The sequence below is a fragment of the Lepisma saccharinum genome, chromosome 1, assembly GCF_977018435.1.
Source record: "Lepisma saccharinum chromosome 1, izLepSacc3.1, whole genome shotgun sequence".
NCBI classification, from domain to species: domain Eukaryota; kingdom Metazoa; phylum Arthropoda; class Insecta; order Zygentoma; family Lepismatidae; genus Lepisma; species Lepisma saccharinum.
The window spans coordinates 154,123,685-154,149,864 of NC_139229.1; the positions used below are offsets into that span (position 1 = coordinate 154,123,685).

The following is a 26,180-nucleotide window of genomic DNA, read 5'->3' on the forward strand; positions in this document are numbered from 1 at the left end:
ATTGTGACATCCCTTTAAGGTATGCTATAACTAGAGTCACATATTTATGATGAATAGAAGATCAAGATTATGGTACAAAAAACTGGGCATATTTTGGTATCAAAAGCGGTATATAAAACTACACTTATTACACAAAATTAACATTGCACTTTTAATAGCACATTTTAATTGTATTAATCAGAGTATGAAGTTTATTCCTGTGTAAAGGAGTCCATTTTTGCTTCTGAAATATTTACAGTAGAATTAATCAATTTGCGATGATTTGCATAACTCACAGGATAATTCAGACCTCATATGGTATCATGTCAGTAAATGAACCTTAAATTTCGTGTTTAAGAGTTTGTTTTGCATTTTGCAGTTCATTTCGCATCATTTCGTGACAAAGTATGGTAACAATGTGCACCTCACACCTTTCAAAAACAAAAAATTAACATTACAATGTGTCATTTCATATTTCGTCAAAAACGAAATATGCATGTCCCTAGATATAACATGTTCTGCTGGGAGGAACTATAAACATGGTATCTGTATCTTATAATTTGGACACAAGAGATGTATTACAGAGAAACTTAAGCGAAAAATGCAGGCCCAACAAGGACTCGAATTCAGATCTCTCACATACTGTGCCATTGCTTTACCGACTGAGCAGCCCTGATTTTCCTAATTTTTCACTTCTGCTTTTTTCATTGTGGAATTTTCTCCTGTGTGTGCCAAAATAAAAGGTAATACACAGCTTGAAGCTGGTAGAGATGCACCATTAACATCATCATTGTTTCAATAACACCAGATTCCATCGCGAGAACACTGACAAAGCCAATTTCACACAGTTAAAGCAGCAGAAGCAAGAAATCAAGTGAAACCAGAGCTGGCGTGATAGCTCAGTTGGTAGAGCAATCTCATTGTGTGCCAGAGAACCTGGGGTTGAGTCCTGGTCAAGTCTGCATTTTTCACTTAAATTTATACTTATGCCATGTTTGTTTAGGCACGAGCAGTTTCAGAAATAACAGCTTGACTCTGTTGCCATGAAATGTCATGATTCTCCAGCTGATGCCACTGACTTGATTTTAGGCTCCTCTACAAAATTCCAAGCAAACAGCATTTTTTGTTGTTGGTTTAAGACCATTTTATGCTCAGATAGGCTAATTGGAAATGGACCTTAAGTGAAAGTGGATTCGGAGCCATTGTGCCATGTCCCTCAAACATGAATAAAATCAGGGACCGGACCCTAGATTTGATGGCGAAAGTGTTCACCAATATGCTGTCAGATAGGCACCATTTTTATTATTGCTACCAATTTTCCAACTATTCACATAAATTAACAAACTATGAATGCAGTTAAAAAGATACATGTCAGTCCTGAGGTACATAAATTTGAAGTTCTTGAACTGCAAGAAGGCAATTGTTGTTTTTTACATTTCTGTAACACTATGCACACTGCCACTACAGACCACAGAAGAGATCGGTCCTTCAAAAAATACCATTAATTGTGTCTCCAAAAGTAAACACTGTTGTTGTCCATGAGAACTATTCCCAGGTTCAATCTAAAGAGGGTGTATTTTCCTTGCCTTGCTGCACAGACCTTACCATGGCCATAAGGTTGAAAATTGAAAGCCATATGCCTCCCACTTGATGTAGTGGCAACATTATTGCCTTTTAATCAAAAGGCTCTGGGTTCTATACCCAGTGGAGGTACATAAGAGTTTGGACACCACTTTGAACTGTAGGTCCAGTCCTGATTAGCCTATGTGTGCACAAAAAAATGAATCCTTGAATACCATCTCCTACAGTGTTGCCACTTAGAGTGAATTTTGTGCATAGTTCTGCTTTCTGGTGTTAGAAAGAAATAAATAAGTTCAGGAAGAAATTAATATTTTTTTTTTCGATTAGGTAATGAATAATTTTACCATTTTTTATATAATAAAAACTAAGGAAAAGTGCATTGTACTGTTAACTCTTGGATAATGTGAATTGTAACACTTTCGAGTTATCCATGAGAACTTACATTTAAAGTAAATGGCGAATTTCAAAGTATGTTATTGGCACTCTACATTTTTAAATGTTTTTATTGTATGCATCATGTTGTTGTACATAGTAGGGTCTCATAGTTTGTGGGAGGTATAACATGTTCTAAGGTTTATCTTCCCAGGATTGTGCATAGTGTCCACAAAGGAGAAGGCAAGTGGCAAATGCTATTCTTCTATCTCCAGATTTCACCTTCAATCTTGAAAAGTTGGTCCTGCAAAACAAAGCAGAGACAGGCCAATTAGAATTATAAACGTATAAAATATATTATGTATTTTTTATGATAATATTTGATCCCCAAGGTGCAACTTGGAGGACAAAGCACTCTCAAGAAAGGCGAATAAACTGCTGTCCAAATCCACTTTCTTTGGTTCTCACATCAATTATTTATTGATTTCGTTTATATTACTTTGCTTTTTGTGCCACTTTTGGCTAATTTGAAGAGATGGGGATGAATGATGATATGATGAAATTAATGAATTAACACACAAACATCCATGCCCAGGCCAAGATTCGAACCCTGGACCCCTGACATTGTAGTATGATGTGCTAACCACTATGCAACGGGGACTGGCATGTCAATTATCATTCCTGGGCCAATGCTAACGGTTCATGATTACCCTCATTGCATTAACAATGATAATTTGTCATAATTGAAAAATTCTGATATAATATCATGTATTGAAATTGAAGCTATTGTAGACACTGTGTAAAGTTCTGGCATGTTGGCAGAACAAGGAAATGCGGTGGTTTTTAGGCTATTCTATGTGCTTTTATTGCTTTTAAATGATTTCCTCAGACATCAGAACTTTATATCATGTGTTGTAACCAAGCAGGTTAAGCAAACAGAGAAAGTGATCTTGTTTTCACAGTGTTTAATCGTTAAAATTTCAATTCTATAATGTTTCATTGTTGTTGTTTTTTTTTTTCAAATCTCCCAGTGGTGTCTTAAAGAAATGTTCAACACAATCTGTTCTCATATGTATTCTCCCATTTTATGAGCATCACAACAAATGATCTCCCCATCAAAGGTTACGAGTTTAAGTCCCAACTTGGGCCATGGGTGTTCTTCATCTAATCATCATCATTGTTGCATTTAGCTCAAAAGGGCAGAAAACTATGTGCAATAAGAAAACAAAGAAGCAAAGAAACAGAGCATCTAAGAAATTGAGCAAAGTACTGTGGAAGACCCATAATAAATATAACCAAAATGCAAAGAAGTGCATTATGCTGCCTCATGAATTTAATACCAGTTATGGATAGATCACCTCACAAATTAAATCTAATTGTGGAATATACAGGGTGGGCCATGGGATATAGTACAATATAAAACTGTTATAAATATGTGTAGCATATATTTACATCAACAGCAGACATACATATCAGTTGTACACATATTGCCATTACTTATAATCACACTTTGAAACTTACATGACAAACACTATTTTTTGAAAATAACATCAGCCAAATGGCCTCCATCTGCATCGATGCATTGCTGATGACGTTCGTGAAAGCTTCTCATGACATTCTGAATCATTTTGGGAGGGATGACTGCAATCTCTTCCTGGATTGTGGCTTTCAACTCATCAATATTATGGAGATGGCGTGAAAACACTTTGTTCTTTAGGTAGCCCCAAAGAAAAAAATCAGGGGCGGAGAGATCGGGTGATCTCGCAGGCCATTCAATATCACCAAATCGTGGGATTAATCGATGTGGAAAGTTACGCCTGTCCAAAAATGTTGTGCAGAATCTGCGCCTACTCACTTCATCTACCATTGTTGAGCCATTTGCACTTTGTAAGGATGAAACTTTAAATCCTGTTTAACAATCCTCTGGAGGGATGTGTGGGAGATTTGTAATGTTCTGGAATAACGACGAACTGACACTATGGGCTTTGTTGCAGAGCTACACGTGCACGTTCGATATTCTCTGGCGTTCGAACTGTCCTTTCAGGCCCTGCAGGCTTCACATTGATTACCGAACCAGACTGATGAAATTGTCCTTCTGTCTGGAACAGGGAAATGGCGGTCTCTTTCACGGCGCATAGTGCGTTGGACAGCTGCGACGCTTCTCACACATGCGAACTCCTCCACTGCCTCAATGCAGATCTGGACTGGCCAGCGTTTCATCCTGTAATGAATGGCATACCATTGTTAGTAAGATTACATTAGTAGATGTTCGAGGGTGGCCATGTCTTAGCACGGTTGCCAAATGATAATGTGATATATCCCGTGGGCCACCCTGTAGTTGGAACAACAGCTGAAAGTAATAATTTCCTAGAATCATGAAATTAATTTCACATTTCCTTCTATTTAATCTATTTTTTGAGACAGTTGATTAATTTGTTCTGGAATTTATATGTTTACACTGTTTAACTGAACAAGCTGTAGGCATTAACTTGTGGTACACAGCGGGATATATTACAATTGACTGAAAAAGAATTGTAGAATTGTGGCTCAACCAGAGATTGAACCTCAGCCTCTAATTATTGTTGCAGCATTGCATTCAGGGTGGATAAAAATCATAATTTTTATTTAAAAAATATTTTTGGTTGTTTTTTATTTAAATTGGATTTTTTATATTTAAATATATTTAAAACAACATGCTTAAATTTGCTTGCATGGTTTTTAGCACCATGCAAATAGATATATGTTTTTTATATAAAGGCTTTTTCTAGTAAATGTCCCTGTAAAATATTTGAACAGTTTGATTAAAGCAAATAAAAAATATACGTAAACATGCATTTTTCTGATACTGTAACTACTATGGAAATGTTTTTTGAGTTTGTTAATGAAACTAATAATAATTTCAGTAACTATTCTTCCAGTGAAACTAAAACATTCTGGATGTACTCTATAATTGTAACTTAAAATAATAACTTAAATATTTTTAAAGTCTTTGTACCTGAATTTTGGAGATTTTTTTAATGATAGTTCGAAAAATATCAGATGCCATGTTTAATTACAGTTTAATGATATTGACACTGTTTATGGTGTAACATGATTAGTATTTTGTATATTTTTCTACACAAAATGTTTTGCTATTTTTGCCCATAAAATTATTGAATTTTAAATCAAGAGAAATCCTGTGTTTACATTTCCTTTCATATGAGCTTAACACCATCAGTATATATATTTTATTTCTTTTATTTTCCTATCTTAGAACCTAATAATCACCATTAAATGATTACGAGAGTAATGTACTTCCACCAAAAGTACCACAGAGAAATGATGGAAATAAGTGTACTAATAGGGTTCGAGAGTTCGAGTGTATTTTGCTCGTTCGAGCATTTTTTGCTCAAGCGGAAGATCTATCAATTCTGAATGCCATCAAGCGCTGCCCGTGCAAACTATTTGCTGCTCAAGCGAAAAATGTTCATTGCTGTACTCTAGTGGAAAACCTGCAATCTGTTAAGGGGCATGGTAAATTTGGAAAGTATACTCACAAATTGATGGGAGTCTCAAATGGATATGTGGGACACCAGAAGACTAGCAACATCATCATAATTTAAACTGAGAAAAAATATGACACGGTGAAGAAGTTTGTTTGTTGGAAATTGAGGAATTACATTAGTGCCAAGTTTTACTTTATGTTTGTGATCCATAGCAGACATGTTATTGATTAGTACCCTGAAAGCATGATGGTTTGCCTCTTGCTCCGTCTCCTCTAAGTATGTGGGCTTTGCATGGTAACTGGGTTATGCTTCTTTATTAGCTTTTGGTGTTGAATAAGTATGGCATGGGTATTGTCTTTAATATGTGAGAAACACAGTGCATATCTTTCATGGTGTTTACAGTGTTGGCCCATGGAATTTTTGTAACTACATTCCACTAATGTAAGCTGCCCATTTGTGAAAATAATCATGGGAGCATTGCCTTTGTGGAAAGGATTAACATGCAATCTTACCACCATTCACTCCGAGTTCCAGTTGTGGTGAGAGTGCAGGTGTTTGTGTATAACCCTTTATCAGTGTAATCTAATCAGCATTCATCCTCATTACTGGAACAGAAATACAGAGTGGACAGAAAATACAGTGTGTCCAGTTTAAAAGTACAATAAAATAAAATTTTATAAGTTTTAAGTTTATTAAGATATTTCTGTAGAGTTTTCTTCAACCTGTAGAGTAACTCAAAAAGTTTTTTTACATACCTAGTACACCTCAATATGGGCAGCATTAGTTGCTCTACAGATGTCCAACCTGTATTCAAGCTCCACCCATGTGTTGTTCAGCATTACTGGAGTCACATTTCGGATTGCAGCACAAATGCGATGTCGTAGATCAGGAAGGTCACAAACTCGTGTCTGGTACGCTTGTGACTTTACAAAACCCCAAAGAAAAAGAACACACCACGCCGTCTGCTGCGGAGTCCACATGGCTACTGACTGTTTAATTCAGTTCAGTTCATTTCGTGCACACACGCACGCGTGCACGCAATCCAACGAGTGCTGACGTTTTGCAAGCGGGGAAAAAAACATTTTGAGATTACCTTTCAAACTACATAAGGCTTAAGGTGCTCTTGGTTAAATATTATACGTAATGATTTTTTCTTTTATTGTACTTATAAGCCATATATAAATATATATATATATATATATATACAGGGTGCTCGGAAATTCCCCTTACAAACTCCTAGGGCAAGTAGAGGGGACTGCGTAGACAATATTTGGAATAGGAACCCATGTCCGGAAACGTACCGTTTCCGTGCTACAACCATGACAATGTGTTGGATGCGCCTGTGTTGGTATGCAACCGGGTAGGCAGTACATGACGTCAGAAGATCACCTGATGACCTAAAGTGACATAATTTATTACAACCATGTCAAATGAGGTGTTACGTAAGGTACAGAAGTGAATGACGTGTGATTGACTTGTCAGTCCATAATACGAACACATTTATTTGGTAACAATGCCAAGGGAACAAAAAAGAAACGTACTATTCATTGATCAACAGTGATACGCAACAATTTGTACACGTCACATGCCATCAGGTGATCTTCTGACGTCATGCACTGCCTACCCGGTTACATACCAACACAGGCGCATCCAACACATTGTCATGGTTGTAGCACGGAAACGGTACGTTTCCGGACATGGGTTCCTATTCCAAATATTGTCTACGCAGTCCCCTCTACTTGCCCTAGGAGTTTGTAAGGGGAATTTCCGAGCACCCTGTATATATATATATATATATATATATATAAAAATAGGAAACTTTCTTTTGCAATTTAGTAGGATTAATCTGATATCACTTTAAAGGGATACTGATACAAATAATCATTCCAGTTTGTGCAGATATCGGTACATTTTGTTTGCTTGTTTCCCATTGCCAGAGACCTTTTGTAATTTCCTGTAAATCCATTCAGGAACTTGCCTAATTAAACAGTTGAGAGTAGTGTCTCTGTGTGGTCAAGATCCTTTTGCTTGTTTTCTTTAATCAAATTCTGATCCATTTCCTCACAGTGAGATGCTTTCACCTCAAAGTGACATAGCTTAATATGAATACATTACATTGCATTGATTAATATCATGTGCAGACAGTTGTGTTTAGCATAACTTTTTCAATTAATAAAAGATAGAAAAAATTATACATCGATGGGATATAATAAGGTTGACATTTCATTCATAGTGTTTCAAGGTTTAAAATCTGGTTAAGCGACAAGAGTAACGTTGCATATCTGTCAGCTGGGAAATTGGCATAGGAGCAAATAGCTTGATAGAGTACATTGGATTCGGATGATCTGTGCTTTTCATGCTTTTTATAGCCAAGTGTAACTGACGTATCGGTTAATGAGCATTTTTTTTCATAGGAAACAAAATTATTATTTGTAAAAAAATATGTGAAAGAAAGTGCTATCGTTAGGGTGGATGCACTACAATAGAGCTTGTCATATTTGATCACATTGTACATGCTGGAAGTTTGGATGAATTCAGTACGCCATGTTGGTTTCTCTTTTTGTTTATAGGAATCCTCCGACAAAAGGACATGGAGCAAGCAATGATACTGGAAGAGAAGATGCAGCTGCAGCTGAAACTTCTAGCAGCATCTGGACTGGGGAACCTTCCGGAACCTCCCACATATAGCCACTTGGTGCAGGAGGAGACAGATGGCAACATGTGGAAAGAAGTTCTGTCTGCTGTTCAAGTACGTTTATTGTCGAAAATGTTCATTTACATGTTAAGTAAATGCTCCCCTTGAGCACCTTGGTAGGACATCTGACTGTCACACAGGTTTGATTTGTGGTTTGGGTGATCTCTGATGTTTTCCTTCTCTGTGATGTTTGATTCACTGCAAGTGAAGCATGTATTTTACATGTATATGCCTGACGAAGCTACCAGACAGGTGGCGAAATCAATTGTGAACATAAAACTGTGCAAAAAAATGAACCACGTAACCACCAAACAGATATCATTAGATACAATGTATAATTTGATTATACTTTTCATGAGCTCACAAATGTAATGTTACTGCTGTATCAAGACAGTTGATGATCCATAGATGTGATGACAATCTTTCCTCTCGACTTCGGTGCAAGTGGTTCCAGATTCAATCCTCACTGGGAGCTCCAAAAATGTCTATATTTAGGAAAATTGGGGAGCTACTTGTAAAAGAAAGTATCAGGCTCAGGCCTAGAAAGTAAGATAATACGACAATGGGATCCTATACACTGACATGCATCACCTAATGAAAATCTGCTTGGCAGTTGTGCCAGAGAGCTTAGTTTTGACAAAGTATTGTAAGTCATAACAAGATGACTTTTTCCTTGCCAGTTTTGCGTTTGACTTTACTGACAGTGTCAATAATATAAAATAGCTGTTGGTAACAATTAAAAAGTATTAGATTTTAGAACTTGAAATTAAAAACAAAAGAAATGCTAATTTAAGATGTAGTCGATTACAGCTATGGTTTCAGATATTTATTGTAAACGTGTTAAAGATTTAAGTGTTGCTGCTTGTAGCAAATACAAGTTACCTGAATTGACAAAAATACCGTGGGAATATCGAAATAATGCCATGAATACCATTAAGAAGAATTATGTGTTGTATAAATTTGTTAATTTGCTCCACATCATTATGAAATATGTTAGTTTTCTCCATATCATTGATCTATGCATAATATTACCTTTGTATAGAGCATCTCCTCACGTTAAATTCATTGTACAAACATGGTTGAAATTCATTTCGTACACATATATGCAATAATCCTGTATAACTTGCAATAAAACAGAATTTCAGTGATTCACTGCCACCATTCACAGAAGGCTACAACTGGAACTCAATTTGGTTCATAGTTGTGGCTCTTGATGTCAGTCAGCCACACTAGAGTTGTCATTTATATGTCACTGTGTCACTGTCTAGAAAACCAGCATAAAATTTAGAGCCACAACTATGGAAAAATTGGTCATATGCATTACTGTACTTAATCTATTGTATATACTTCTGTGTGTGTGTCATCAATAGACTTTACTTATTTATTTTGCAAGCTACAAGGAATTATTATACATTTGTGTCAGAAGTGCATGTACTTAGCTGTCTGAGCTCCTGTGATTGTATAATATAATTTGCATACTTATATATTACTGCAAGACTCTAAAATATTATTTGTATTTGCAGGAGGTGAATCAACTAGCCAGCTCCCTCTACGCATCTGGAACAAACCTGTCGCGCAGTGTGAGCTCTGTAGGAGAGCACCAGAGTGAGGCATATGTTTCTCCAACTCTTCCGAAAAGAGCGGAGACATTTGGTGGTTTTGACAATGCTAATAAGGAACAACCTCAGGCAATATTAAACAAAGGTAAGAATGAAAATTAAATGGGCTGAGGTAATATCAGTATCAAAAAGTATCAATATAATCACCGACAAGGGGTTATGATTTTATTTTCCCTCCTATGACAATACATAAGAATTGCATATATTTTAATTAGAATTTAAAATGTAAACTTACTCATGAAGCAAGTATCGTTTCATGCTTGGAAATGTCAACGAAGCAGCTGCCAGCACATCTAACTATTGTAGAACTGTCATGATGTAATTACTATAAAGTTTTGTCACTGTTAGCTAAAAAATGTGTTAATTGTACAAATTAGTGAACTGCATGGGACCACTTTTAGTCACTCGTACTCGTTCATCTCCCACTCTCGAGCAACCTCCCTTTGCTTGCCATATCTTTACGCCACGGCTAGTATCTACAGGGTAAGGTTCTTTTTAGAAAGGATACCAGACAGTGTGTCTCCCAATGGAGACAGTTAATAGATTATATTAAATCTTCCTTTTTTACATTAAAATATATATGTTTAAGAACACATGAGAATATATTCATATAAAGATGATCGGAATTTTGCACAAGTTTGAATATCTACATAATTGCTTTCATCTTATTTCAAAGTTCTTATTCATCAAATCAACGTTCACAAACTTCTATCTTGATGGATATCTCTCTTCTTCCGCGATATATTTTATAACTTTATTCCCTTCATCAACGGTTGAAGGCTTCCTTCTGGATCAGGATCTGGACTTCCTAACTTTTATATTATGCGTTATCAGCAAGTCCAAAACTAGCGGCGTTAATTCTAGATACACCTAATCTTCAGCATCAAGGTTCCGACATCTAACTTTTCCCAACCCTTGGGGCGTTGGCTGGAACGCACCAGCACTAGTAAATACCACAAAAGTGTGGACTCCGTGCAAATGGTTGAAACGTGCAGCTGAGTCAGTGTCGCGATTGTGAAGCGCAGCTAAAAAGTGCTGTGGTCCATGACTGGAACATGCCACCTCTGATGTGTCAACATTTCCACAATTGGGTTCGTAATAAGCAAGCAGATTTATGAATCTGTTCGCAGACACAAAGTTGTATCAGTGTTTTCACTTCTTTAGATTTTGTATATACAGTGCGTCCATTTCGATCTGCAGCCAAGAGATCGGGAGAAACGTGGCGGGCGGCGCTGACGGAGATGCCGACATTTGAGGCCTGTAATGCCCGCTTATTTTTGTGGACATCTTGCAAAACGAGCACTAACCTGTGTTATAACACGCAAAAGTTCTTCTGTAATTCTTCCAAGTTCCACCCTTATATACACAAATAAATACGCTTTAGAAATTATATTAAGAGCCACAGATAATACTCTGTAAAACATTTTAATCATAGTTTTGACCAGTAACGTCCTGCTTAAGTTTATATCCTTGAAAGAGTTTTGTGTCGATGGGGATCGTTTGGAGGTTTCGAATGTGCAACACTGTATCAAGATTACGCTGCAGACGAACCGTTAAAAGCTAATGGTGTTCGTGAGCTTCCTTGCAATCCGAAATCTCCTAGCTCAAGTTTTTTGTTCCTTCGCGACTACAGAGCTGTGAATATAGTGGCAGGCAGATGTAAACCAAGAGCGTGTTAATTTCGTACTGTGCGTAAGAGTGTTATTCTTGGTTACTTGCCGTTACTTGTTTGTGTTATTGCAGTGTGTATGTGTGTTGTGTCAGTCAGACAATTGGAATGCCAGCCGCAAGGTTCACGTTAGAACAAAGAATTTTTATGTATGACACTTACGTGAAAACAGACTCGTGTCGAGACGTGTGTAGGCAATTTGTACAGAAATTCCCAGGCGTTTCACCTCCACATAGAGATACGGTTAGACGTCTTGTCCTTAAATTACGAGAAACTGGATCGTTAAATTTTAAAACACCTAAGCAAAAACGACGGATTCTAACCGAAGCAAAACTCGATGAAATTGGTGCAGCGTTAGAATGTTCTCCAAACAAACCTCTACGCCGTGTTTCACAGGAGATGGGCGTGTCAAAATCACCAGCACATACAGCCACTAAGCTACTAAAATTAAAACCGTACAGAGTTTCTATAGTGCAAGAATTACGGCCCCCTGACAACGTAAGTAGAGTAAATTTCTGTAATTGGGTTTTGCAGAATATTGTAGATGGTATTGTTGATCCACAGTTAATAATTTTTTCGGATGAGGCATGGTTTCACTTGCGTGGTCATGTTTGTTCACAGAACAATAGATACTGGAGCACTGAAAATCCCCGAATAATACACGAAGTTCCGTTACACGATGCAAAAATTGGTGTGTGGTGTGCTGTAAGTGCCAAAAGAATAATAGGGCCTATATTTTTTGAAGACACAATAAATTCAGAGAGGTACCGCACACAAATACTCGCGCCGTTTTTTTTCAGTTGTTATCAGATAATGAGAGACAATATGGGTATTTTCAACAAGATTCGGCCACAGCCCATACCGCCGCTGATTCTTTGGATGCTATAAGGGAGGTGTTTGATGACAGAATAATTTCAAGAGGTTTATGGCCTTCACGTTCGCCAGATCTTACCGCATGTGACTATTATTTGTGGGGAACCTTGAAAAACCCTCATAGCATCGACGAACTAAAAGACAATATAAGGGCAGAACTAGGAAGAATTACGGAAGAAGAACTTTTGCGTGTGAATCAAAATTTCATCAAACGATGCCAGGAATGTGTGAATGTAGGTGGACATCACTTTGAACAACTCTTATAACACAGGTTAGTGCTAGTTTTTCAATATTTATATAAATGTCTGCATATGTCCATAAAAATATGCGGGCATTACAGGCCGCAAATGTCGGCACCTCCGTCAGCGCCGCCCGCCACGTTTCTCCCGATCTCTCGGCTGCAGCTCGAAATGGACGCACGGTATAATGCAATTTATCGCAATCCTTGTATAAAGTTCCTTGTGCATATGGCACCGTGCCATGAAGGCACATTTAGGGGATGTGGGGGTATGGCCCCACACATTCTTGATCTTGGCCATTTTTGGGGGGGGGGGGGGGGTGATGTGATCAGCACCATGCTCCAGCTGTTCTACACCCCCCCCCCAGGTATCCATTGATTTGAGGATGGGTGAGCCCAGGAGCAACTTTATGTGGGGTTAAGTCCAGAAAAATTCCGACCCACCCTGGGAATCAAACCTAGGTCTCCCACGTGGCAGTTAGATGCCTTATCGACTAGACCACCGTGGCTCCTGCATTCTTTTTATCTTTATTGTAATACTAATAAATTCATGAAAATTGATGAATATATTGTATGCATTGGCTGTTTATAATTTCTTGCTGTTTTGGGCTTACATCAAAGATCATGAATAAAACCTTATATATTTCTTTGCGAACCATCCGAGAGGGTATGGCATGCTGCTGAGGATCCCACAGACCTCAGGTTAAGAACCGCTCATCTATAGATTCTTCCATTCTATGAACTTCTTACATTAAATGTAAGTACTAGAGTGTTGCATGGAGAGGATTTCGCTCATGGAATTGATAGCTTCTTCGTTCGAGCAAATAATGATTGAACAGGCAAAACGAGCAGTATACACTCAAAGCCCAGTAGTACATGCATAACCGTAATTTTTCTCTGGTAGTGGGCCCTCAAATATGGATCGTGAGGTGAAAGATGCTGTGAGATTGAAACTTAAGTGAACATGGTCATCATCTCCATGTTAAAATGTACTTTAGTATATCTTACCAATACATACCTGCACTGAACAACCCAAAACCAATTCTCCAGCTCTGATCACCCAATACCACCCTCACCTTATGAAAATCAAACATACCCTCCACTCCCTCCTTCCTTCATAGTGATCCTAACACTAGGGATATCTTTCGGGATAAACCTAGGGTAATCTTCCATCCCCCCAACCATAATACACCCACCCCCTCCAGCCTACAGGTGCAAGACCTGACCCATATTCATCACCTTCCTAACCCTCCAGATCCCTACCACTGTTGGCGAGTTCAATACAACCTCATCTGCCAAATCTGCGGTAACTTCTACCTGGGTGACACCTCCATCTCCCTTGAACCTCAGGATCAATAACCATTGTTGCTCTGACCTCACTGTCGGCATCCATACCAACAGCTAAAACACCACTTCCAAGAATTGTTTCCATGTTCCCCCCCCAACATACACTCACAGACACATCTTCCCGCAGGCCATGGGAAAGGGCCTATATATCAGGAATGCACACCATCATACCCCCCGGACTCAACCTTGCCAACTAATAATCCTTTCCCCTCCTTCCCGAACTCCACCACCCACCATGTAGTAAACACTGGTGAAAGTACGTAACATTCGTTACCTATAAACTGTTTCTGGTAACACTGTACCAATGCTGTCATCAGTATTCTGTGCCCTTGTACTATGTGACACTTTGCTACCTCTTTTCCTCTCGTGAAAATGTGGTATATCCTGCAAAATATCAATGTCTTCTCTTTTGTGTGGTAAGTGTCTATGATTATTGTCACATTAAAGTGATATTCTATTGTATATACTCGTGTTACGTACCCAATAGGCCTAACCCATGTAAATAATTATGAAAGTTAAATGGAGATGGCAGCACAAGGCATGCAAGAAAGAAGATTGGTATATTTACATAAACGATAGTGTAAATAAACGTCAATACAAATGAGAAAGATGAACAATAACGGAATAAAGTGTAAGATAAAAAAGAAAAGATAAAATGACAACCAATAAATAATAATAAAGATAAAATTAATAACATACCCATATGTATGTACCGTGCGTCCATTTCGATCTGCAGCCGAGAGATTGGGAGAAACGTGGCGGGCGGCGCTGACGGAGGTGCCGACATTTGCGGCCTGTAATGCCCGCATATTTTTATGGACATATGCAGACATTTATATAAATATTGCAAAACTAGCACTAACCTGTGTTATAAGAGTTGTTCAAAGTGATGTCCACCTACATTCACACATTCCTGGCATCGTTTGATGAAATTTTGATTCACACGCAAAAGTTCTTCTTCCGTAATTCTTCCTAGTTCTGCCCTTATATTGTCTTTTAGTTCGTCGATGCTATGAGGGTTTTTCAAGGTTCCCCACAAATAATAGTCACATGCGGTAAGATCTGGCGAACGTGAAGGCCATAAACCTCTTGAAATTATTCTGTCATCAAACACCTCCCTTATAGCATCCAAAGAATCAGCGGCGGTATGGGCTGTGGCCGAATCTTGTTGAAAATACCCATATTGTCTCTCATTATCTGATAACAACTGAAAAAAACGGCGCGAGTATTTGTGTGCGGTACCTCTCTGAATTTATTGTGTCTTCAAAAAATATAGGCCCTATTATTCTTTTGGCACTTACAGCACACCACACACCAATTTTTGCATCGTGTAACGGAACTTCGTGTATTATTCGGGGATTTTCAGTGCTCCAGTATCTATTGTTCTGTGAACAAACATGACCACGCAAGTGAAACCATGCCTCATCCGAAAAAATTATTAACTGTGGATCAACAATACCATCTACAATATTCTGCAAAACCCAATTACAGAAATTTACTCTACTTACGTTGTCAGGGGGCCGTAATTCTTGCACTATAGAAACTCTGTACGGTTTTAATTTTAGTAGCTTAGTGGCTGTATGTGCTGGTGATTTTGACACGCCCATCTCCTGTGAAACACGGCGTAGAGGTTTGTTTGGAGAACATTCTAACGCTGCACCAATTTCATCGAGTTTTGCTTCGGTTAGAATCCGTCGTTTTTGCTTAGGTGTTTTAAAATTTAACGATCCAGTTTCTCGTAATTTAAGGACAAGACGTCTAACCGTATCTCTATGTGGAGGTGAAACGCCTGGGAATTTCTGTACAAATTGCCTACACACGTCTCGACACGAGTCTGTTTTCACGTAAGTGTCATACATAAAAATTCTTTGTTCTAACGTGAACCTTGCGGCTGGCATTCCAATCGTCTGACTGACACAACACACATACACACTGCAATAACACAAACAAGTAACGGCAAGTAACCAAGAATAACACTCTTACGCACAGTACGAAATTAACACGCTCTTGGTTTACATCTGCCTGCCACTATATTCACAGCTCTGTAGTCGCGAAGGAACAAAAAACTTGAGCTAGGAGATTTCGGATTGCAAGGAAGCTCACGAACACCATTAGCTTTTAACGGTTCGTCTGCAGCGTAATCTTGATACAGTGTTGCACATTCGAAACCTCCAAACGATCCCCATCGACACAAAACTCTTTCAAGGATATAAACTTAAGCAGGACGTTACTGGTCAAAACTATGATTAAAATGTTTTACAGAGTATTATCTGTGGCTCTTAATATAATTTCTAAAGCGTATTTATTTGTGTATATAAGGGTGGAACTTGGAAGAATTACAGAAGAACTTTTGCGTGTTATAACACAGGTTAGTGCTCGTTTTGCAAGATGTCCACAAAAATAAGCGGGCATTACAGGCCTCAAATGTCGGCATCTCCGTCAGCGCCGCCCGCCACGTTTCTCCCGATCTCTTGGCTGCAGATCGAAATGGACGCACTGTATATTTGCAGTAAAACTCGGGATGAGCAACTTGAAAGAAATATTGATGCACTTTAGGACTTCAATTATTATGTTAAATCCTGAGGGAAGGTGGATGCAGTAGCAAAATATATTTGAAGGGTGTGTGTATAAAATGAAAAGTTAAGAATCACTGAATGGCTTCTTGTTCTTTGTGTCAAATCATGAAACAAGATGATGAAATTGTTGAAGTTTGTCATGAGATGTCCCTGGAAGATAACTTAAATGTGACATAATCGGGAGGTGGAGGGTTCGAGTCACTTTAATATTTTTATTCTCCAGACCCACAAATAATATTTCATTTTTTATAATCATTCTAATCATTCTATATAAAAAAAATTGAAATTTACATGAAAGTGAAAAATCAATCGAGCCAACAGTGGGCAGTGGAAGTATATTTGTATGAGGAGAGAAGAGAGAGAGAGAGAGAGAGAGAGAGAGAGAGAGAAAGATTCATTATGTAGTTTTGATATTATTTTAATCTTTCTTGTGGTTATTGTAGGAATGTTAATTTATCATTGCCCCTTCCCAAAAAATTGGATTTTCTTGCAATGAATGAGAATATGATTTTCATGTTTATACCTGAACCCACCACCACATTGAATTCCCCAAAAGGAAAAAAAATCTGTTCACGCATTGATCACCAATGTGAATTTATACTTCCTGCAATCTTGGCATCTCACATGAACAAAATTATTTTCTTTTTTTCAGGTGGTCTGAAGAAACAACATAAAGACGTTAAAGAATCTCCAAAGACGTTGAGTCCTGCTGGAACACCTGACTATGAAGTATCATCAGCATCCAGAGGATCTCATCCCCAGATCAACACTGCACCAATGCATCCTCCCAAAATACCAGCGGTAAGTTCATTCCATAGAAGGTCAGCTAGGAAACTAGTATTCCAGTTGAAGAAATACATGTATTTTCAGAGTTGGCTTACTTTGAACTAAATACATATAATATTGCTACTGTCCACAGAAATTTCTGATTAAAAAATAAACAGCTTTTAGATGTAATAAAATGTGTAATTAAAAACTGATATTAAGTTATAGGGATATCCTGTTACTCCACTATAGTAATGTTGAATTTGCCATGTTAATGTGTCTAACCTGATTGTGTTGTGATGGTTCCATGGATCCTCACGGTATTATTATTATTTATTAAAATTAGTTTGTGTTAGTTACTGTAAAAGGATGAAAATTCATTTACTTATTACTTTTGTTCAATGTTAATTATGTTTTATTTCTAATACATATAACCCACAGAAGTAACATCTTCACCTTCATTGTTTTAGAAGTATTTATAAAAAAGATGACCTAATTGTAGTGATATCGTTCGATTGCAAAGCAATCATACAGACAATTGGCCTGCAAAAGTAATGGATGATATTTAAACATAAAATAAATACTATTGCTGTAATGTTCTATGAAACCAGGAGCCAGGGACCATTTAATCAGTTCATTCTACCCGAAAGGTAGAAAAACATTTTGAAATAACATTGTTTAATATTAAATAATCATATAAATTAATCTGTTTTAGAGCAAAACTAGGTTTGCAATATATATATTTGTATTTGTCTTCAGAGTAATTTGAAATTAATAACCGAATTGTCTTCAGTAAGATATTTTCAATAAATTATTTCATTTTTCAGGACCACCTTCCCTTGAGAAACACTGTGATCAACCCTGTGCCACCGCCTGTGTTGGCTTGTGATAACAATTGTGACACACCTGCTCTGCTTACACTGGGAAGAGAACAGCAGTTGGCAGCTGTACAGCTTTCCCATTATGTGTACACTCTTCTCTGCATCATATCGCAGCAGATGACTACCATTGAGAGGTGTGTAACTTAGGTTTTAATATTATGTTGGGTCAAAAAATTAATATGATTTTTATTCAAACAAACAAGGGAAAAAAATTCCAAGTAAAACAGCACTTAGTCCTAAATTTTATGAAATAGCGTTATCAGATCAACACAGTTACAAGTTAATTCAAAATCAACAAGAAGTTACAGTCGTAGATCTTGGGAAATGTTGATGACATAACGAAAGAGGGTGAACAGGATACATATCAGTCTGTGGTCTCAGGGTTAGGTCACCATACCTAATTATACTCCCAGAGTATAGCAGACAAGGTTAATCATGGCTTGAGAGGTTGAGGCAAGTTGAAACTTGGTAATGTTGTCTGTAACTTTATTTTAACACTTTAAAAAATTAAATTTGTTTGTACCTGCAAAAAATTATGCAAGAAAGAGAACAGAAAAATGTTCTTTGCTATTGTAAGCCTCCTAAATTTCAGCGGAATTAATTTTCCAGAATAATACATTTCAGGTTTAAAGATTCTATAAAAATGTTTAATTTTGATGTTTTTTATTGAAAAGTGATGTAAAAATGCCTTGTGTCATTCGTAGTTTGCAGGCACAGCTGCTGGCATGCAAGTCCCAGCTTTCTCAAGAGGACAATCGTGAACGTAGACCCATGTATCGTCACAATCAACAGTTGGAGGAACTGCGGAATCTGCAGGATCGTCTTTCACACGAGAAAGAAGCATGGCAGAGGGAAAAGGAGAGCGAAGACAAGGATCTGCAGGAGAAGAAAGCTGAAGTGTTACGACTACAAGTAAGTGCTTTTCCCTTATACTAAATAGTAGTATCGGGTCTCCTCGATGGCATAGTGGTAATGTCATCTCCTTCTAATCAAGGGGCCCTGGGTTCGATACCTGCTGGAGGCATATTGCACAGTGGTTCGGATCCCACTTTAAACTGTAGATCCAGTCCTGATTAGCCTATCTGTGCATAAAGTGGACTTAAAACATCAATTCAATAAAACAATAATCAACAATTAATAGTAGTATTTTAACTGTTACACTGCAACTCGAAACCATTTCCATTTGGGAGGCGTTTTTTTCTTTTCTTATTATTTTTCTATTTCATTTCTTCATAGGTGGCAACACTTCCAGGGGTGTAGCCCAATTGTGCAATATACTAGAAACGTTCTCAGTGTAGCAATAAGAGGAGTGTTTTTAATTGTTAACATGCAGCTTCAAATGTGCCTCCTGCTTTATCATCAGAGGTGACAATTCAAAGGACAAAGCAATTATAAATGCTCTTATGTGCTGTTGACTGGAATCCAAGCATTTCTTGAGCCTCCTTTAGAAGTTCAGGCATACCCTGGCAAGCACTGCTTCTTCATCAATTTTGGTGTCGCAGCTGCATTCCAGAAGATGATCACATTTCTTCAGCCCATTTATTGTTTACTACCTAGAAGTTCTTAGGGGATACATCTGGGGAACTTGTGGCCACTTTACCTTACTGTATCATCAAATCAATGGGATTGCAAATAACAAAAGCCATGTGGTTAACAAGAAACTCCTATGGAATGGGATATTATGGTAACCCTATATAGTCCATCATATTCCAATTGTGAGATGATATAATGTATACTGAGGCTTTTCAATAATACTAAGTGATAAGGTAATATATTATAAATTCTCTTGTGTATTGATGACTGTCATTTTTTTTCAATAGGAGCAGGTAAGAGCAGAGCAAGCAGATATTACCCAGCAACGGGAACAATTGTATCGCAAGTTAGAAACTTTGAGAAGCCAAGGTATATTCCTTGGCTCAAATATACCAGTAGTAGCGTCGGCTATGGCTCATGCTGAACAGTCCAATCAAGGTGAAGGAGCAGGTCAGGGAAAGGGGAGTGATGCTGTGAGCATCTCTTCCTCGCCTTCTACGGCATCTGACAGCCGAAGGAAACTCGAAAACAAGTGGAAGAGCACATCAGCGAGTTCAATAGGGAACAGCGGAAAAGCTCCCCTACCCTTGAATCTCATCAGTGCCACCAATCAGCAGAAAGTGGCACAGAACGTGCAGATAAAGCAGCAGCTTCCGTTGAAGCTTGCAAAGTTGGGTGGGGCGATCGGTGGCAGCAGCGAAAAGACTGCTGGGACGATATTTGGACCCCCGCGAGAGGGAGTGCAACAGGTACTCCCCATGAAACTCTCCCAGTCTCCGGAAGGCAAAAAGAGTCAAACGGGTGGGTACCAAAAACTCAGCTCGAACAGCTTCAGTCCGACCTCCAAGGAAGAGTTGTCGCACACACATGTCCGTACCGGAAGTAGTCCCGCGATGATGCAGAACATCTCGCCACCGTCTTGCAGCAGCGATGGTTCCGGAGAACCAAGCAGAACCACTTCTGGTGGGGCAAAGGCAGGTCGTACCAACACGTATCCTAAGCTGCCAGACAAATACCAGAGAATAACCAGCCCACAAGGAGTGGCCCCACAGGCATCGGAAGAGGATATTATTTTCTTCTGACCTTCAATCGTATCAATTCTAATGAAGTTCTTTCTCAGAGTGACAATCGGTGATTTAGAACAGTCGAACATGGCAGAATAAGTTACAGGACTTCCAAGTAGCATTTAATGGGATTTCATGCCATGTTTTGTCATTCCCAGTAACCCCATCTACAGTGACAAATAGGTTGTTGTTGTAATTGTAGATCTTGCTGCCTTCAAGTAGCCTGTTAAAAAAAAAAAAATGTGTAATAAGATTTGTTATAATGTGCCATATTTGGCACTTGGTGTAGTTGTTAGTGTTGACCTGTTAAAAAGATATTGTTACACTTCGCATTTTATGTAACGGACTCTGACTGGTCTTTTCAGCATGTATTAAGAGTGTACATGATTATTTTTATGAGCCTTAGTGGTGCGGATTATTTCAGTAAGCGGTGGAGCAGTTATTTTTTTCCTCCTTGTTACTGCATTTGACATGCACATTCCTCATGTGTGGCATATGTGATGGATGACGATGGATTTGTGCAAAGTGAGCAAATACTTAAACTTTGCTGCAGAATGTTTTAGATTTTTCTAATTTTCTCTCAACTTAGCCCCAAAAGAGATAGAGTTGCATCTATCGGTATATTCCATTTACGGAAATGTCTGTAAAATACTTATAATGACTTCCAATTCTCTATGTTCTCAGGAACTGATTTCTGATTTATTTGTGGTAGTCATGTGTTAATGTAAACGTCACATTTTCAGTAAGCCGATTATGTATATATTATGATAGCATAGTTGCAGGCAAACGTGTGAAATTGTATTGCCAGTTGGATGTTTCACTTTGGAGAAAGGGAAATTAATCTGGTGTGGAGAGCTCTGGAAATCTGAAGGATCGCATATTTGAGAGGAACTGTTTGAATTTTAACTACTAGAACAGAGTTTGTCAGAACTAATCAGAAGTACATTTTCCCTGTCCTGTTATGTTTGAGCTCCCACTTAGCCAAACAGTTAGCATACTCAGTTTTGATGCAAGTGGTCCCAGGTTTGTATCCCCAGAATGCCCGTATTTGCGTAGCATCATCAGGCCAAATGGGGTACTACTTGGGAGTAACAGTAGCAGACTCCAGTCCAGGAAACTAGACAATACAGGGATGGTACATCATGCACCATCAAGTGAAGAGCTGCTTGGCAAGCATTTGTCCTTAAAGCGCTATTGCACCTTGGAGTTTACTTTGATTACATATGTTTGAGTGTGTTTCCAATATATTCTCAGTTTTCTGCAGGTATCATCTGACTGTATGGAGCTGGGAATATCATTGTGTTGCTTTTAGCACCAGGAAAAGCGTGAACACTTTTGTATCTTCCCATTCAATGCAAGCAAATGCGAAGTGAACTTAATAACAGTTTACCGAACTGAAATTTATTTATTTCATTCTCTATCATTAAACAGGCTAATTCCTAATTTGTTACTTGTTCTATTTTAGTTAATTTATGTCACTTTCCTACCTCTTAGGTTAATTGGAACAATGTTAAACATCTTTAAGAATGCATTAGGTACATAGGAATTGAAAAATAGTGCCAAGTAAAACCATTACTACCAATGATAAAACTCATATTTTTTTTAAGTGTTTCCGTGTCTTAATGGAAATGAAGAAATTAAGAAACCACGTTACATCTGCATAAGCTTTAAGTTTAGACCTAACTGAAATTGTTAAAATACTCACACAGAGAATAGTACATTATTTAAAATGTGTTCACACAATGGCATAATGTAGTGAAGGTAAATTATCAAGATCAGAATTGTATTACATTGTTTTATCATAAAATGATAATGCAAAGAATCACCATTCTCTAGAGATTTTTTTTAAATGCTTATCCTTATATGTTGATATCTTGTTAAAAGTAAGTTATTTAGGAAAAAAAAAGCTACTTTAGAGGCAATTTCTTTTTTTTTCTGGAATCCGACTGATGTTTGATGATCTTTGCATTGAAAATGAGAGATATGTGTCAGACTGACAAAAGTGAATAGATTCTTTGACAACTTAACTGAAAGGAATGCCTATGGAGAAGATTGATATTTGTTGTCGAGTGAGAGCATTTTCTGAAACACATTTTGCAGCTGGCACACATTAATGCCAGCATTACAAAAATGTAATCTTCTTTCTTGAAAGCATCCAGATGTTACTTGTTGCCTGAATTTCAGTAATAATGTTGATTAAAGAAAAAAATATATTGTTAGTCTTCTTTTGAAGAGTCCAGTACAAAAAAAGAACTATAAATATTCAGTGGTTGATACTATCATCAAAAAGAAGTCTGAATTTTAAACTGAAAGTTTGGGGAGACGTTTGTTTCAAATGTATAATAGGTATTTCATAATTCAGTATTAAAGCTAGTAAGATATGAATGATGAACTTATATGAGTAAAGATTACATTGTGAACAAATACTTTCATAGACTTTGCAGTACAGACAGTCCAGATCATTTGAACTAAACAGTTGAAGAAATTTAATTTTTCCAATATAATTTGTGCTAAAGTTAGATACCTTGAAATATTGCCTCATGTGAATTCAGACTCATTTTTTCTTTACTACACACAGTATTTTCAAAGACCATGACTATATTAAAAATCAGGGTCAAAAAGTTTGAGATACACAAAATTTGTTATTAAAGTGTAAAAATTGAATGAAGTAATAAGTAATGTAATTCTCATGTAATTATATATATTTCATAGTGCATATAGCATTAAGATAAAAATTTGAAATATATGTTATGTTTTGCACAGCATTTGTGCAATAGCAATTTTACCTTGAGCATTATTTATTTTGCGTAAGTTAATTATTTACAATATATTTTTTGATTACTTTAAATAATATCATGTTATAATTATGGCAAATGCTGTTTTAAATGTAAGTAATATCAAACCAAACTGCGCCCAAAAGTTCAGACTTCTCTCCCCAAAACTTAACAAAAATATTTATAAGATAAAAAATATGGGTCCTGTAAAAGACGCACTTTCATAGCTGCAGTGTATCAATATGACCCATGAATTTGTAGATAACTGTAGAAATAGTAATAGTAGTAGATGCTTGGTGATAGATAAACTGGGAGGGAAAGGGGGGACTATTCATGTGTGTTCAAAATACAGCTTTTGGGGCTAAGGGAGATGAACTAATCAGTATTGTTGAGAGGAGAAAAAGGATTTTACTACTGGCACTCAGGCTATGGTGTGTAAGGCTTTGTTCACAAAGGCCTATTTGTGTATGTATTTCTTGTGTCAATATAAAATATTTTTGTATATATTCCTATCTTCCACGTACTGTGACTATGCAATAAGTTTTCTTAAGTACTTTGTCGTATGGTTGTATTTTTGTCCTCTGCTCAAGACACTTCTTTTTTAATTCAACCTTTTTCAGCAACCTGATATATTTATTAATAAAATGCAGTAGAACCTTGTTGTTGTGAACTAATTAAAAATAATGAAATGCATTAGTTGGAAGGACCATTACCCTAACTATTCTTGGTCAACCAAAGATTATAGTTATCGTAGATATGAAATGTCCCCTATAGCAAATTATATAATGTGTGTGAAAAACCCATAATATGATTGAGAGAAATTCTGAAATGAAACTATCCAATCAAAACTGTCTACAACTATCAAGTAAAAATAGTCTGTATGAGTTTTGGAAATGTCTGAGACAGCAATTCAAATTAACTTGCTAATGTTCCCACTTTCCTTTTACAGTTCCAATTCTTCCATGTTCTTTCCAAGTCAGTTCCTTTAGATATGAATCATGATAAAGCATCAAGATTACAGGATTTTAAAAAGGAACAATGAATTTTGAATTATCCCAATAGTGAGAATGGCAGAAAAGAAAATGCCTCGTTTTGTTATTTATTTTTAACACTACAAACTCTTGAGGGGAGTTATTTACAAATGTAAATTGACAAAAGTTCCTTGTGATGAACTTCACAATGAACAGGTTCTACTGTAGGTGATTTGGAAGTGTGTATTTTCTGCAAATTTGAACTGATCAATAAGTATTATATAAAGTTCTTTAATAGCCATTATTGTTGAGTGTAACACACATTTTGATTTAATGTATTTTTAAAAAATATATACACGTATATATTAAGCTTGATATTTACTCAAATTTCATTTTAGAAAAATAAACAAGATGAGTGGGATGTGTGTGTGTGGTGCACAGAGAAAGAATGAAATAAATACAGTGATTCTTGACTGAGTGCATTTATTAGTGGTAATTTGAATGATGATAATGCATTAAAGAGCTGAACAGAAATGTACTTCTTGTTTCCTAGTTGATTTTGTAACTGTTTTGCGTAATCGTGGAGGTTACATTCCATATAGGATTTGGACAATCAATAATTATGTTGTTTAGAAAATTTGAGAAAAAAGTGAAAATGTATATAATTAATTATTTATTGTAAATAAATATTGTATACATCTTAATGTTATAATGCCTTGTTTATTTCATTTTGTACAATGAATTAAAAACTGTTTGTAATTTATTGAACCATATAGCAGTGGGTAAGCATGCTGTTAGTTTGTGTGGTATGAAATATTGCTTCAAATTTTAACACCAGTACCGACGGTCTGGGTGTAATGTGAAGCATGAAAAAATGCCTGTCAGAGTTGCTACGCATCTGGAACACCTGGAAAACGGAAATGTCAGGGAATTTTGCAGATCATCTGGAATTTACGTGCATTTTGGAGTCTGCAAGAGAAAAAGTTGCAAAATGAACAAGCAGTTAGTTCACTTCCTCTTCTGGATTCGGTTCTTATGATTTTCAGTCTTGTGCAAAATTGTGGTTCCTTCGGATTTCTGCAATAAATTTTCACTTTTATAATACTAGACATTAGAAAGATTATCAAAGTAAAACGTGCAGTTCAGATATCTGATTGATAACTAAAGTACATTGACAATATGATCATAATTATCAGAAAGATTGGTGAAGATGAGGTTATCGCAGGGTGGTATTTTTAGGGGGGATGAGGGGAATTCCTCCCTCTGGATATTTGTGTCTCCCTCTCTGCTTGATAAATTTTATTCCTGGGGGAATGATATTTGGGGGGGAAACAATTGGCAATTTAGTTACTTTTCCCCCCTTCACTATTCAATTGAAACACTTTTCTGTAAGACAACTGGCAGCTCCAATTGGCAAACGCAGATATCGCCTCAAGCGCTGCTATATTCCTGAAACTGTCAAACAAGTGGCCAGGGTTAAAGAACACCTCTCCTTTTCTCTTTTCATTGTCCACGGAATTTGGCAAGAAAATGCTACCGCGATGAATGTGAAAGTTACAAATGAGTTGTCACGTGACTCAGACTTGTCACCACAGAACTTCTGGTTTTGTATGAGTGGAACAATAGTAGAGGGAGATAGCCTACTTGGGATTTTTGATGCATGCATTGTGAAGTTGGTAGTTTTGTAATTTTGCAGCAAGCTAAACACATTTACAAAATATCATGACTAAAAATACAGAAGAATCGATACTGAATTCA

The 26,180-nt window shown here is 37.1% G+C and overlaps 1 protein-coding gene across 6 annotated transcripts in view; it reads left to right on the forward strand.

The window, feature by feature from the left end:
- Positions 1–25,125, forward strand: part of cyst (rho guanine nucleotide exchange factor 18 cysts) — a 203,711-nt gene extending 178,586 nt beyond the window's left edge. For all 6 annotated transcript variants that reach the window (XM_083140739.1, XM_083140764.1, XM_083140772.1 and 3 more), the window contains 6 exons: positions 7,988–8,166; positions 9,636–9,816; positions 17,087–17,235; positions 18,027–18,214; positions 18,785–18,992; positions 19,901–25,125. In XM_083140739.1, coding sequence (XP_082996865.1) covers positions 7,988–8,166; positions 9,636–9,816; positions 17,087–17,235; positions 18,027–18,214; positions 18,785–18,992; positions 19,901–20,695 — 1,700 coding nt within the window. In that variant the 3' untranslated portion in view covers positions 20,696–25,125. The remainder of the gene's footprint in view (positions 1–7,987; positions 8,167–9,635; positions 9,817–17,086; positions 17,236–18,026; positions 18,215–18,784; positions 18,993–19,900) is intronic.
- The last annotated feature ends 1,055 nt before the right edge of the window (positions 25,126–26,180 follow it).